We start from the raw sequence: 12,940 nt of genomic DNA, 5'->3' as shown, positions 1-12,940 counted from the left end.
AGAATTGTTTAGCCTTTTTGAAACCAGTTTGAACTTTCAGATGGAACCATAACACAACTAAAAGCAGAAACGATAGATACCACCCGCAAGCGCAAATTTGGTGTACCTGCAAATGTGCGATTTTTACAGTGTTCTGAAAGGATTTTAAATAAAAAAAACATTTAAAAACTCAACATGAGAAGCAGCAGGGTAAAATACACATGGATTAAAATAAGCAGAATCCACTGCAATGGTGTTTTAACTTTTGCAAATATTTGGAATAGCTGAATAAAAAGGAGATCATTTGTACCGTTGTTTTTAATTCCCCGTATTTTTTTTGTCTTTGTGTGCAATAATTGACCAAACTGTTGTGGATCGGATCATGGTTGCTAATTTGATTTTTTTCTGGTTTATAATTGAAAGAAAACTCTTTTAGTTGAAAAAAAAAAAATTCTTTTACCAAATGAGTGTCAAGCTTCAGATGCGGGGTTTCAGTAGTTGCCTAGCAACAACAGATTTTCCAAAAAAGAACCATATGTTTAGTCCTGCTAACCAAAAGAAAAAGTGTTATAACTTTGACACAGGGGGTTAGTTAAGCTCTGTATCGAGCAGAAATGCAATACATTTTATTATGTATTTATTTTTTTCGGAATAATGACAGATTCAAAAGGAGGGGGGTTCACCCTTCAACATCAAAGTAGGACAGCGAGGTTATTCGCACAATACAAAATGATTTTCAATAAATAAACTGCAGTACTGAAGAATGGTATTAACTTGATGCCAGGAATTTCCCTTGCCCATTTGTGGTTCCAAATATACACAAAAAACAATGTACAACGGGGTATCGGAAGGCAATCATCTAGTCAACGATACATTTAAGTACATGATAATTCACTCAAGGTGGGGAAACACGAAAATAAATCTCGCTTTTTGGGCAAGGAATGCAATGCTTTTTGTTCAACTCTCAAATTTCAGATACAAGCAATGTTCAGAGAAATGAAAGATCTGTTTTTGAATGCTATTTCGATACTACGAAGATGTCAGAATGAATGGAAACGGCATAATGGTTATGCCCACCATGTGTATTTAAACACTGGCGGTGGGTGCAAGGGTTGATGGTTTGTGAACTGTAGTCTAAACGGTAGACAAGAGTTTACTGGGTTACAGGAATATTTGTTTAACTTACGTCTTATGGACCCGCAGTGTTGCATTTCTGACTGACCTTTATTAGTGATTGAAAGCAAACAGATATTCAAAGTAAAATAATTGCCCCAATAGCAAGATAAAAACAATAATAAGGGGGGGAAAAAAATCAAGGTTCATTTGGCCAAGCTGAAAACAGGTCACGTGTTAGTGTATGCTTTTCTGTTTTTTTCTTCTTCTTTTTTAAAGCAACCACTAGGTGGTATCGATAACCATTTTCTAAACTATTTTCCCCTTTTATATCCAACAAAATTGTCTGATACAGATAAAACGTGTTTTTATTTTATATTGTGGAATTAACAAGTCAGTGTCAAGACGTACATATCTCTGTGGTAAACTAAATTCTTCATTGCACTGAAGGGAGATGAAACAGAAAATCCCAAAATGTACTGAGAATACTGAGACAAAGACCGTGGTGGTTGTTTGCAGGAACACATTTATCATGTATCTTTATGGCAGGCTTTGGTGAGAGACCTTTAGCTTCAGGCCAGTGCCTCATATTAAACCATGTATCTACATCTTGCCCTGTGTTTGGACTAAACTTAGATCAACTTGGCCTCCTCAGAATCTTAAAAACACAACCATAGACTGTATCACTGCAGCAGAAAAACAAAATGAAATAACCTTCAAATGAAGCACATACAGATGAAGATGAATTATCATGTCCTGTCTTTATGACTGTAAGGAAAAAAAAGAAATCAAATGATTACCCAAGAACACATTGATGGTCCCGTTTCAGGGTATGGTCCTTATAAAACATATTTTCATTGGCGAATGATGCAAATGTATTTTCTTTTTCTTTAGGAATACGCTTACAAAAGTAATCTGTTTTGTATTTGGTTTTGTTTTTATTTTAAATGTATTTAAACGACAAAACGCACACGCTCTGGTATAATTTTGGTATAATTCCACAGTCTTGTTCCGTAGTCCCAAATCATTCAAACACATAATACGTATTTCGGTGTGGGTTTATTTCCGTAAGACTGTATTAGGTGCGCTTTAATCTCCTCCCACCTGCCTGGTAAGGTTGCGCGCTCCCGGGGAGTTTTATAGCAACTGTTGCCCAGTGAGGCAGCGCCATAGTCACCGTAGTCCTGGCGACTGTAACCCACCAACAACAACCTCTCGCTCCATCATTACCACCTCCTCCACCATCCCCATCTTCATCAACCAGTCCACAGCTCAGGTTTGAATCCATCTTTTTTTTTTTTGGTTGGTACTATTTCTTTTTGCGCTTAGCACGAAATGGGCTTTCCTCGTTTCCGAGGGGGTAATTGTACGCGGGGGGATATTAACGCTGCGGTTTGTGTTCGCTCTGCGGCTGAATGAAGGGCTCGGTGAATAGCTGGGGTAGTTTGCTAGCGAGGGTGTTTCTTTGTGACGTGGTAGCCTGCTTGCTAACGTTGCCTGTAGATATGTTACCCACAGCTGTGAGGGGGTCCCGGTCGCTAGCTGTAAGCCCTCGGTGTCCCCACGTTTAATAAAAAAAAACATGTTAAGGGGTTCCTGGTTCCTAAAACTGACCGAGACGTCAGGCGGGCTGGAAGCCAACCGGGTTTTACGTGTAACGTGTGTGCTTAAACTTACCATGCTGGGTGTTAGCATAGGTCTGGGCTAGTCCCGGATGCTAGCTGGTCAGCTGGAGCAGGAGCAGGTGTCTGTTGTTGCTAGGTTGCTAACGCCACCGGTGCCCGCTCACGGTGCCTGTTGTGGTGTGACCCGTTTTTATGCTAACGTTGCGGCGGTAATGTGAGTGTATTTGTCGGGTGGTTTACAGCTGCTCGGTCGTACACAATCGATGAGGTCGATCAGCAAACGGGAGAGTGCTGCGAGAGCTAGCTTTACCCCCCCCCCCCACACACACATACACACACGCACACACACACACACACACACTAACTGCTATTGACAATAGCTGAGCCATTACTTTCCCTTTTGTCTTAGGGAGCAAGATAGCTGCGCTAGCTCTCCATCTGCCCTCTTTGTGGCATCCGATGGCTGCGATACGCGATAACACGGGGCGAAGTTTCCCTGTGGTCAGTCTCGAAGAAGAAGAAGAATAAGAAGAAGAAGGGAAAAAAACACACCTGCCCGAATTAACATTAAAATGCCTCAGTGTTACCACCCGATTTTTTAAAATGTATTTTTGGGGGATTTGTTATTCTGCATTTCACATTGTTTGCAGGGCTGGTAACGTCAAGACGTAGCTCTCTCCCCCTACTGCAAAAGCATCTGTAATTATTGAGAAATATTGCGTGTTGTGATTGTGTTACGTGCGTGTTTGCTTCCTCCTGGGCGCGCTAAAAAGGAACAGAGAAAGGAGTGTACTCAAATTCAGCTTGTCACTGCCCAAAGGGGGTCCGGGTCCTAAAGATCATTTTTAATAATGCCACATTAACCTGGGGCTCCCTTTAAAAAAAAAATGATTTAAAACATGAACGTAATTCAAAACAAACGCCCTTTCCTTTCACTTGTAATTTAAGATGGCTTAGCCCTGTGGATTGTTCACATGGGGGCAGGCCGGGTTTCCGAATGTTGCATCACAACTATTTCGGGGTCCACTGGGTCTCCTGTGCAGCTGCGACCTGTGATTTCCCGTCAGGGTAGAGATTGGGTGTGTCAGGTGGAGAGGACAGGTGCTCCTTCTCGTAGTGACGGGACTCCTGGTGATCGAGTCGTACCTACTGTGTTCTCCGCCCACGGAAATGAATCGATACAGCAATACAGCTGATTTGATCGTGATTGGGTTATGTTTTCATTCTGTGCATCACAGCGGTGCTCGTGCAGCCTGACAAGCGCTGGATCACTTCAAACCATTTTGATCAAAATACAAATCACACATTTTTATTTTTTATTTTACCCCCCTGCATACTCTATGTAAAAGCCTAACATAATGTGGATATATTGATTTGTTGGCACACACGACCCAAAATGGGTCATGCACAGACACCTCTTCCGACACACAGGATGTTGGGGACTGCTAGTTATCATATCATGTTACCACTTACCTGTAATCCGCCAGCGCAGAAATAGTACCATGCCACCTGCTGCATGGATCCTGTTACATTTCCAATCACTTAAAGAGGGGCTGATTAATTCAATTATTCAGTCATCCATTTTCATGGCTTAGGAGAATACAGCATGTTTGGTTTGTTATTCCCCCCTGCCTGCCCACAATAATGTGTATTGTTTTTGAAAGATGAGACTTAAATGTCCTTGTTTTTTTGTTTTCTCCTTCCTGACCCCACACATGTCAATAACAATATACAATTAGACTCTCTTTGTGATCCATGTTATAACAACGTTATTGTTATTTTGACGTTTCCGTCTACTGTGTGTTGAGGCTTTGTTACAACTGACCGCGTCCCACATACTGATGTGATGGTTTTTATACAGCAAAATCAACATCTGCGCTCTCCATAACGATATAATAGTTCTTTTATATTTTTAAACTCAACTCCTGTTTGCATACCTCCGCCTTCTTCAACAGCTCTCAATCCCATCTCCCTCCACCTGTTTTCCACCTGATCCTGGGCCTGTCCTGTTTAGTGTTGCCATGTACTTTTCGTGTGCATCGTGAGAGGGAGCGATATTGCGTGCGGTGTACTTTTGAACCTTGTTCACCGGCTCCCAATTCTGCGATTGGTCCCTGAGACTCCGCCCTTATCCTACACAATCATTTAAAGAGGAAATTCTGGAACCGTGTATTTTCTGGTAGCGGCAACTGTGGACTTTGCACTTTTTTTTTCCCCCCCCTCATTCGTTGCTCGCCGCGTTAGTACGAGGAATAGAGGGGAGAAAAACGCAGGGAGAAACGTTGCCCTCCTTGGTGGTGGCTTTTGTTCCTCCGTGTCTTTGTAGGGCTTGCACTTGCTCAGTGGAGCACAGCATTTAAGTGGGCCACAAGGGAGTGCCTGAATGGTGAGGCAGGAGGTGTGGTTGTGTGTGTTTGGAGGGGGTTGGTGTGAGGCAACAAGAGTGTGTTGTGATGCAGGGGCTCTTTCCCTAGATTTGGTGGGCTCAGTTGGGGCCGTGTTCTTTGGCTTTCAAACCGCACTGTGGAATATAATTCTAGATTCCCCATTCTTCACGAGTCCTTTCACTGAGCATTTGGTTACAGGAAGCTGAAGGCTACACTTTGACTTTGGAGTCTGACATTTTGTATCGTTTCTGGGTGCCCTGCATCCGGCGGCTTTGCCACTTTAGGGTAAAAAGGAGTTACCTGGGCTTCTTGCTGGTATATGCAGGTGTGTCATTTTTCTTCAAATTATGTCATTGTTTTATAGTGACTTGTCTATTTTGCAGAACATGAAAACTTTAACGGGATACTGGTTTATTATTTTCTTTTCTCCCCGAGCCCGACTGCAGCCTGTCTAGCAACAGCCCGCTGACACGTCTGACAGTGATAGTATATACTCGCATCCCCCCCTCCCAAAGGTGTTGAAAATAGTCATGCTGGAAGCAGATGGCTTTGCGTTAATGAATCTCTATGCCCCTGTATATTTAAAGTAGATATATGTAGACTCTTTATTTCTCCTCCTTACCATCTCCTCACACTCTCCTTGCACCCGAGGAACAATTGATTCGGCTTCGTAGTCCAACTCTAAAGGTTGCCCCCACCCCCAACGCAAATAAAGTGAATCCCTTCTTCCCTGAGAAAAATGCCAGTATGATATTAAAGGGAAGGGGCAGGCTGTCCCTGGTGAGGTTCAAAGCTGTTGGGAGACCCGGCTTAATTAACCAAGAGAGGCTTGTTCGTGGAAACTGGGATGGAGAGGAGGTGGCCTTTCCCTGGAAGGAATGGGTGATGGAAGCCAGCCGTACTAATATTAACTTATAAACACCAGCTCACCACCAGTGTCTCCTCGCAGCCTTTTTCCTTATTGTCAGAATAGCTTATTTTAGCCATTGGCAGTAAGTGCTGTAGACATGGTTTTAAGTCCCTGATGCACAGCAACACCTTTTTTTAAATTATTTATATTTATATATATATATATATATATATATATATATATATATACATATACAGCTGGTCACTTTAAAAACTTTAAAGAGTTCCCAGTTTTCCCTTGCACGTTGTCTTTGTACTGATCCTGGACCTTCAATCTCAAGCAACGTGAAACCTGTAAAATCGGGAACTGACTGAGCCACGAGCGGCATCATCTATTTGTGGCTTGTTAAATATTAACTTGTTTTATGGCTGTGAACATGGAGACAAGACCATGTGTCACTGATGCATGAGGCTCTCAGTACATTAAGTACTGCAAGGCAGGAACAGGTGCTAGGGGGGGAATTACTCTTGAGCAGCTTCAGTACGATCGATTTTAAGAAAATCTGTCGTTTTTTCTGTTATGTCCAGGGCCATTCTTTGTCCCGGGCTAACCAAATCATGAGGCAAATGTTAAAAAAACTTTTTTTTTTTCATTGACTCGTCTGAGACAAAACCCTATTGCTAGGCGTTTTCGATGTTGCATTTGCCACGTTCGGCCTAACCCATGAATGCTTTGAGGTCATTATGCTGAGTTGCACAGCTGCTCTGCCAGTTAAACTGGTGGCTCCGCGGTGCTCCTGGCCTTTCCCTGATCGTGACCATCTATCTATCTACGGTATCACAATGTCTTCTCCTGCCTCATCTAGGCGCCATGCAGACCCCTGAGGCAGGTGCTGACTCCACCTCCACAGTCCCTCTTCAGACCGCCGTGCCTGTCCAGCCTACCGGCTCCACCCAGCAGGTGCCTGTCCAGCAACAGGTACATCCGGCCTGCCTGTCTGTGTGGGTGTGTGTGTGTATGTGTGTGTGTGTGTGTGTGTGTGTGTGTGTGCGCGCGCGTGCATCTCCTGTGTGCACGTCTTTGTTTGACAGACCCTAATATGTGCCTTCGGTCAATTGAATAACTAATTTGCAACACTTGCAATTTGTCCTACCAGGCCCAGACCGTTCAACAGGTCCAGCATGTTTACCCGGCACAGGTGCAGTACGTGGAGGAAAACAGTGGCGTCTACACTAATGGCAACATGTGAGTCAGTCTGTTACCAAGTTCTGCGGCTACACCACTCTATAAATAATAGTCCCCGCAGCCTGTTCTTTCTCCTCCTTGAGTCTCCTCAAACCATCGTTCATGTCACAAGCACATGATGTCGGTGGGAGTGCATTCCGTTGTTTTTTTTTGGGGGGGGGGGGGGGTTGTGTTTATTGACTCATGTGAGGGGTTTTGCGGTCACCGTGTGCTCTGTTGCGCTCAGTCACCTGAACATGACCAGAAGTAGGCCTGTTTTTTTAAGTGGCGACGCTACGCCAGGGTCCCCTTGTGTCTGAGAAGTGGGGGGTTACATAGACAATGGACTCAAGTCGCCCCCGCTGTGTTTGACCTGCTGTGATAACGCGGAGACGCACACATGTGTAGACACAAACGCACAGTTACTGGGTGACCTCAGCTGCCGGTTCAAACACTGGGACTCGACTAAGTGCTTAAAATACAAAATCAAACATTCAGCAAACCGCTGGATATATCCTGAGTGCCGGGGTAGTTTATTGATCTCATCACAGATGAAAACACATCTAAATATATGAACAAAACCGTTGCCGTTACTTTAAAAGGAAATCAATAAAGAAAGAATGAATGTTGAATTGGACGATTGTTGACATCATTTGACTGTACCTGTGGAAAAACTGTAAACAATGACCTCATTTCTAAATAAATAAATAACTGTGAAATGACTGCTAACCTCTCGGTTGGAACAGAAGGACCTACTCGTACTCGGAGCCGCAGCTGTACAGCCAGAACAGCGGGGGGAACTACTTTGACACGCAGAGCAGCTCGTCGCAAGTGTCCACCGTGGTGACATCGCACGGCATGACCAACAACAACAACAACGGCGGCGGCGGCGGGGGCGGCGGAGGAATGAGCATGACTCTAGCGGGGGGTCAGGTAATCAGCACCAGTCCGGGCGCTTACATCATGGACAACGCTGCACCGCACCCCGTCAGCCAGACGGCGCGAGCCTCCCCAGCCACTGTGAGTCGATAGCGCCCCGCCAATGGCGTCTCCGCTGTTCGTTTAGAATGCGGGCACAAGTGCTAAAACCGTTTGCTTTTAATCCAATAAATAAATTTAAAAACCACTACACACCAGCTGTCCCACGACTGGGAGTGCTTCGTCAAGCCTCCGTCGCCACTTCTCCGCTAGCCTCGGACTTTCTTCCAATGACGGCCAGTTGTGCTTTGCTTGGGTTTAGTGGTGCTTGCTTTGTGATCCTTCTCTAGATTCTCTTTATTTTTGCACGTGGATGCTAACGTGTCCACGTCAGTGCTTTTATTTCTCTCTCCTTTTTTTCAATTTAATTTAATTTTTTATTTCTCCTCCCCTCTTACATTTTGTTGTCCTGTGCTTCGTGTGGTTTATCAGATTGAAATGGCGATTGAGACGCTCCAAAAATCTGAGGGTTTATCCAGTCAGAGAAGCTCGCTGCTCAACAGCCATGTAAGTTTCTTTTTACGAATGCTTCTCCCCCCCCCCCCCCCCCCCCCCCCCCCAGAATTTGACTTCTGCTACACTTCTGCCCCTCTCGACGCTCTCTACATTTAAGTTTGCTTTACTGCTTTTAATTGTGACTATTGCTTTCAAGTCCCTCGCTGCTGTAGAACGCTTTTGCAGAGTCGCGGCGCTGCAACGCCATAAAACACACGGCTAGTCTGGAGAGGTGTTCTCCAGGCGGTTTGCATGGACCGGTGTCTTTAATCCTTTTTGGGTTAAAAAAAGCATCTGTGCCCCTGTAGCTCCAGTGGCTGTTGGACAACTACGAGACAGCAGAGGGCGTGAGTTTACCACGCTCCACCCTCTACAATCATTACCTGCGCCACTGCCAGGAACAGAAACTGGACCCCGTCAATGCAGCCTCTTTTGGCAAACTTATCCGCTCCATCTTCATGGGACTCCGTACAAGGCGCCTCGGGACAAGGTTGGGTTCTTTTGTTTTTTTTTTGTTTTTTTGATCCGAAAAATCAAAATCTTCTCATCTAAAGGCCCTACGTCCACGTGGCTCTTCTTGCCATGATATTTTAGAAGCCTCACCCGCTCTTCTCTTGTCTCCACTTTGAGAGTCCGTCTATGTTGGGTCACCGTCAGTTTTTTTTTTTTTTTTTTTTTTTTTACCTTGCAGAGGGAACTCCAAATATCATTACTACGGAATACGTGTGAAACCAGACTCGCCGCTCAACCGGCTCCAAGAAGACATGCAGTACATGGCACTCCGACAGCAACCCGTTCAGCAGAAACAGAGGTACGCGGGCGACTAGGCATGTACAGCACGCGCAGTATTCGCTGGGGAGACCCGCTGCAGTTTTTCACAGTGACGTTGTTGCAGGTTCAAGCCGGTGCAGAAGTTCGATGGCTGCACTGGGGAGAACTACTCAAGTGGAGGCCAGCACCTCCCTGGTGCAGAGGAGCAGACCGTCATTGCACAGAGTCAACACCACCAGCAGTTCCTTGGTCAGATGCTTTTCTCTTTTATCTGAATGTCTCGAAGTGTATTTAGCTTGACAGGTTACTTTTAATGAGAAAACATGACATGACTCCAACAGATGCGTCGCGGGCACTCCCTGACTTTGTAGAGCTGGACCTGGGACCGAGCAATACAGAGAACATCAGCCCAGAGGATGTGAAAGCTCTCCAGTCCCTTTACAGAGAGCACTGTGAGGTAAGATGAAGGGCTTTCTTTCTTTCATATTCACACTTCCACGGCTCACTTTGGAACGTGTGTGTGTGATTCACGAGGGGAAAGCTAAGTAATCCCTTTTTTTAATATCGTGGCATTCATTTATACATCCACAATATGTGTAGTTCATGTATTTCACCTTCTTTTCCTGTTCCTTAATCAGCCAACAGCCTATTACAGCAATTTACTGGTTTAATCTTATTTAAGCTAGCTTTAATTAGAAAAGGCAGGTAAGATGGGGAAAAAAAGTTTTACAAATTTTGAAGAACATCAAGAGAGAGTGGAAACTTTGGGAAAGGTCATGTGTGTTTATAGTGACAGATTGGTAAATGCTGGCTGCTGGCATTTCAGAGGCAAATTTTCTCTTCGTCTCGTGAAGTTTGCAATCAAATCTCTGCTACCATCTGGAAATGTAGGAATCATCATTCACAGGTGATCCGACAGAGAGCCGTCCTTTCTCCTCATGGTCAAAGAGTCAGTTCACCACAACGATCAGAGAAAGATATTTCCTTACTCGCCCCTAATTTGGGGACTTTGCTGTTTGCAGTTTTCAAAGAAACTATTTCCTACTCTGCTTCCAGAGTGGTTTAATCTCTGCTTTTTGTTTCAGGCCATCCTGGATGTGGTTGTCAACCTCCAGTTCAGTCTAATTGAGAAGTTGTGGCAGACGTTCTGGCGTTATTCTCCCCCTGACTCTGTAGAGGGAGCCACTGTAACAGAAAACAGGTTCGTACATCATTATTTACGTTTTGCCAACGAGAAATATATGTTATTTTAGGGTGGTCTTTCTAAATGCAAATTTGTTCACTCCTCAGCAGCTTAAGTGAGATCGAAGCCCGGCTCCCGCGTTCACAGCTGATGGAACTGTGCAGAAACGAGGCTGTGCTCAAATGGATGAGCACCTGTGACCATTTAATGTACCAGGCCCTCGTGGAGATCCTCATCCCTGATGTCCTGAGACCCATTCCCAGTGAGCCACCGTCATAGGAGCCGCTTTCAGTGCTTGTCACGCCCCCCCCCTCCCCCCCCATCGTAAACTCCTGTGTTCTCTGTCCACCAGGTGCCTTGACTCAAGCCATTCGCAACTTTGCCAAAAGCCTGGAAGGTTGGCTCAATAATGCCATGAACGCCATTCCGCAGAGAATGATCCAGACCAAGGTGCGCTTGCACAGCGTTCAAAGAGCGTGGCCTTCCGCGGAGGTCCTGCATTGAAAAATGACCTGTCTGTTTTGAGAGGGCCTCTGGCAACACCTGTGCTCTGCTTGTGTGTGCTCTTTGGACAGATTGCCGCTGTTAGTGCCTTTGCGCAAACACTGCGCAGATACACATCTCTGAACCACCTGGCTCAAGCGGCGCGAGCGGTTTTGCAAAACACATCGCAGATCAACCAGATGCTGAGCGATCTCAACCGTGTTGACTTTGCCAACGTACAGGTCGGAGCGGCTCGCTGTGTTTCGGACGTTCGCTCTTGGTGCTTTTTTTTTGTTTTGTAATGTGTCTGCTCATCTATTTTCTTTTTTTATTGTTTCATCGTGTGCTTTCTGTCTGTGTTGCCGTACAGGAGCAGGCATCGTGGGTGTGCCAGTGCGAGGAGGGAGTTGTTCAGCACTTGGAGCAGGACTTCAAGGCCACGCTACAGCAGCAGAGCTCTCTGGAGCAATGGGCCGCCTGGCTGGAAAACGTTGTCACCCAGGTGCTCAAGCCTTACGAGCACCGGCCCAGCTTCCCGAGGGCGGCGCGACAGTTCCTGCTCAAGTGGTCCTTCTACAGGTCTAGGAAAAAAAAAGAAATTAAAAAGAGAAAACCTTACTCCGACACACCTGGGAGTAACGCTCCCTTTTATTTGGAATGTCTCTGCAGCTCCATGGTGATCAGGGACCTGACCCTCCGCAGTGCCGCCAGCTTCGGTTCCTTCCACCTGATTCGCCTGCTGTACGACGAGTACATGTTTTACCTTGTGGAGCATCGCGTGGCACAAGCTACGGGAGAGACCCCCATCGGTGTCATGGGAGAGGTACGCTCTCGTATGTCACTGAAATACTGCAGAAATGTGACATTTTCAGTACATTAATTATCATTTTTGTCTCTGTATTTAGTTCGAAAGCCTCAACACGCTGTCCCTCAGTAACATGGATAAAGGTACGTGAATATGTGAGGACTCGACCAGTACTCAAGAAAAACTGTGGGCTTTTTTATTTTTTATTTTAAATATGCTCTCAAGTCCACACCAGTGTGTTTTACACACTTTCTCTCCCCTCCAGATGAAACCAGCGGGATGGACAGCGACTTGGACGACGACATCGAGGAGACGGGGGAGCCTCTGGCGAAGCGAGAAAAGTCGGACCACGAGGTGATCCAGGTGATCCAGGTCGGGGCGCTGGAGGACGGGTCGCACCCCGTGGTGGGGGTCGTCCAGCCGGGCGTCCTCCACTCGCTGCCCCAGCCCCAGCAGGACCACAGCGAGCACATCTTAACCCCTTCAGCCGCTACCCCCACCATCCGCCACTGCAGCGCCACAGGCAACACCTACGCCTCCGTTTGAGGGTCTGACCCCCCCCCCCCCCCCCCCCGCCTCCTCCCCACGCTTTTGCTGTCACACATATTTTCTCTCTGTAAGTCTAGATGTTTCCGTCTGTTTGGTGCACCGTCTCCTCTCCATATCTATTACCTGTCGGTGGGGGAGTGCCGGAATGGTGCTCTGGCCCAGATGTGCTGTTGATGTCTGACTGCTTAGAGTCTGGGTGGGGGCGCCGCCGCCGCCGTCACGCGAGGCTGTGCGCCATCGTAATGTGGCAGGTGGAGGAGGACTGATTGTGTTCCCGGTACATGTTCCATGCCCTGGCATGACTCCAGGCCTCTGTCTGTCTATACGGATGAATTATGTCTAAGAAGGAAAAATTCAACTCTTTTCAAACTACTGACGTCTCAGAGCTCAAATCCATGCCACCATTCCCAGCGGAACAAAGTCATAGATTGATTCAGGACCTTCACCTATTGTAGTTTTGCTGTGCTTTCAATTGGTATTACCAATTACCCCCCCCCC

At 46.1% G+C, this 12,940-nt stretch overlaps 1 protein-coding gene across 4 annotated transcripts; it reads left to right on the top strand.

The window, feature by feature from the left end:
* Window positions 1–609: 609 nt before the first annotated feature.
* rfx3 (regulatory factor X, 3 (influences HLA class II expression)) lies at window positions 610–12,940 on the top strand. 4 transcript variants are annotated; one of them, XM_062558914.1, is made up of 18 exons: window positions 611–2,368; window positions 3,127–5,429; window positions 6,820–6,932; window positions 7,111–7,199; window positions 7,925–8,198; window positions 8,589–8,663; window positions 8,960–9,141; window positions 9,343–9,462; window positions 9,547–9,671; window positions 9,764–9,879; window positions 10,508–10,623; window positions 10,713–10,867; window positions 10,958–11,055; window positions 11,181–11,330; window positions 11,459–11,667; window positions 11,758–11,911; window positions 11,994–12,036; window positions 12,159–12,940. In XM_062558914.1, exons 3-18 carry the CDS (start codon window positions 6,825–6,827, stop codon window positions 12,437–12,439), a joined length of 2,295 nt encoding a protein of 764 aa, XP_062414898.1. In that variant the 5' UTR covers window positions 611–2,368; window positions 3,127–5,429; window positions 6,820–6,824; the 3' UTR covers window positions 12,440–12,940. The 4 variants fall into 4 exon arrangements, with proteins under 4 accessions (XP_062414899.1, XP_037339720.2, XP_062414898.1 ...); XM_062558915.1 differs by lacking the exon at window positions 3,127–5,429 and having other exon boundaries at window positions 610–2,368; window positions 7,928–8,198; XM_037483823.2 differs by lacking the exon at window positions 3,127–5,429 and having other exon boundaries at window positions 610–2,368; window positions 10,716–10,867.

Source organism: Pungitius pungitius, chromosome 18, assembly GCF_949316345.1.
Source record: "Pungitius pungitius chromosome 18, fPunPun2.1, whole genome shotgun sequence".
NCBI lineage: Eukaryota > Metazoa > Chordata > Actinopteri > Perciformes > Gasterosteidae > Pungitius > Pungitius pungitius.
Note: the sequence above shows the minus strand (reverse complement) of the source record. Positions and strands in the feature narration are given on the sequence as shown.

Excerpts from the sequence above, each read along its gene's own strand:
- rfx3 (XM_037483822.2), top strand. The coding sequence starts at position 6,825 with ATGCAGACCCCTGAGGCAGGTGCTGACTCCACCTCCACAGTCCCTCTT. Across the intron at positions 10,624-10,712 it reads GCCACTGTAACAGAAAACAG|CAGCTTAAGTGAGATCGAAG; the intron begins GTTCGTACATCA and ends TTCACTCCTCAG. Across the intron at positions 10,868-10,957 it reads TGTCCTGAGACCCATTCCCA|GTGCCTTGACTCAAGCCATT; the intron begins GTGAGCCACCGT and ends TCTGTCCACCAG.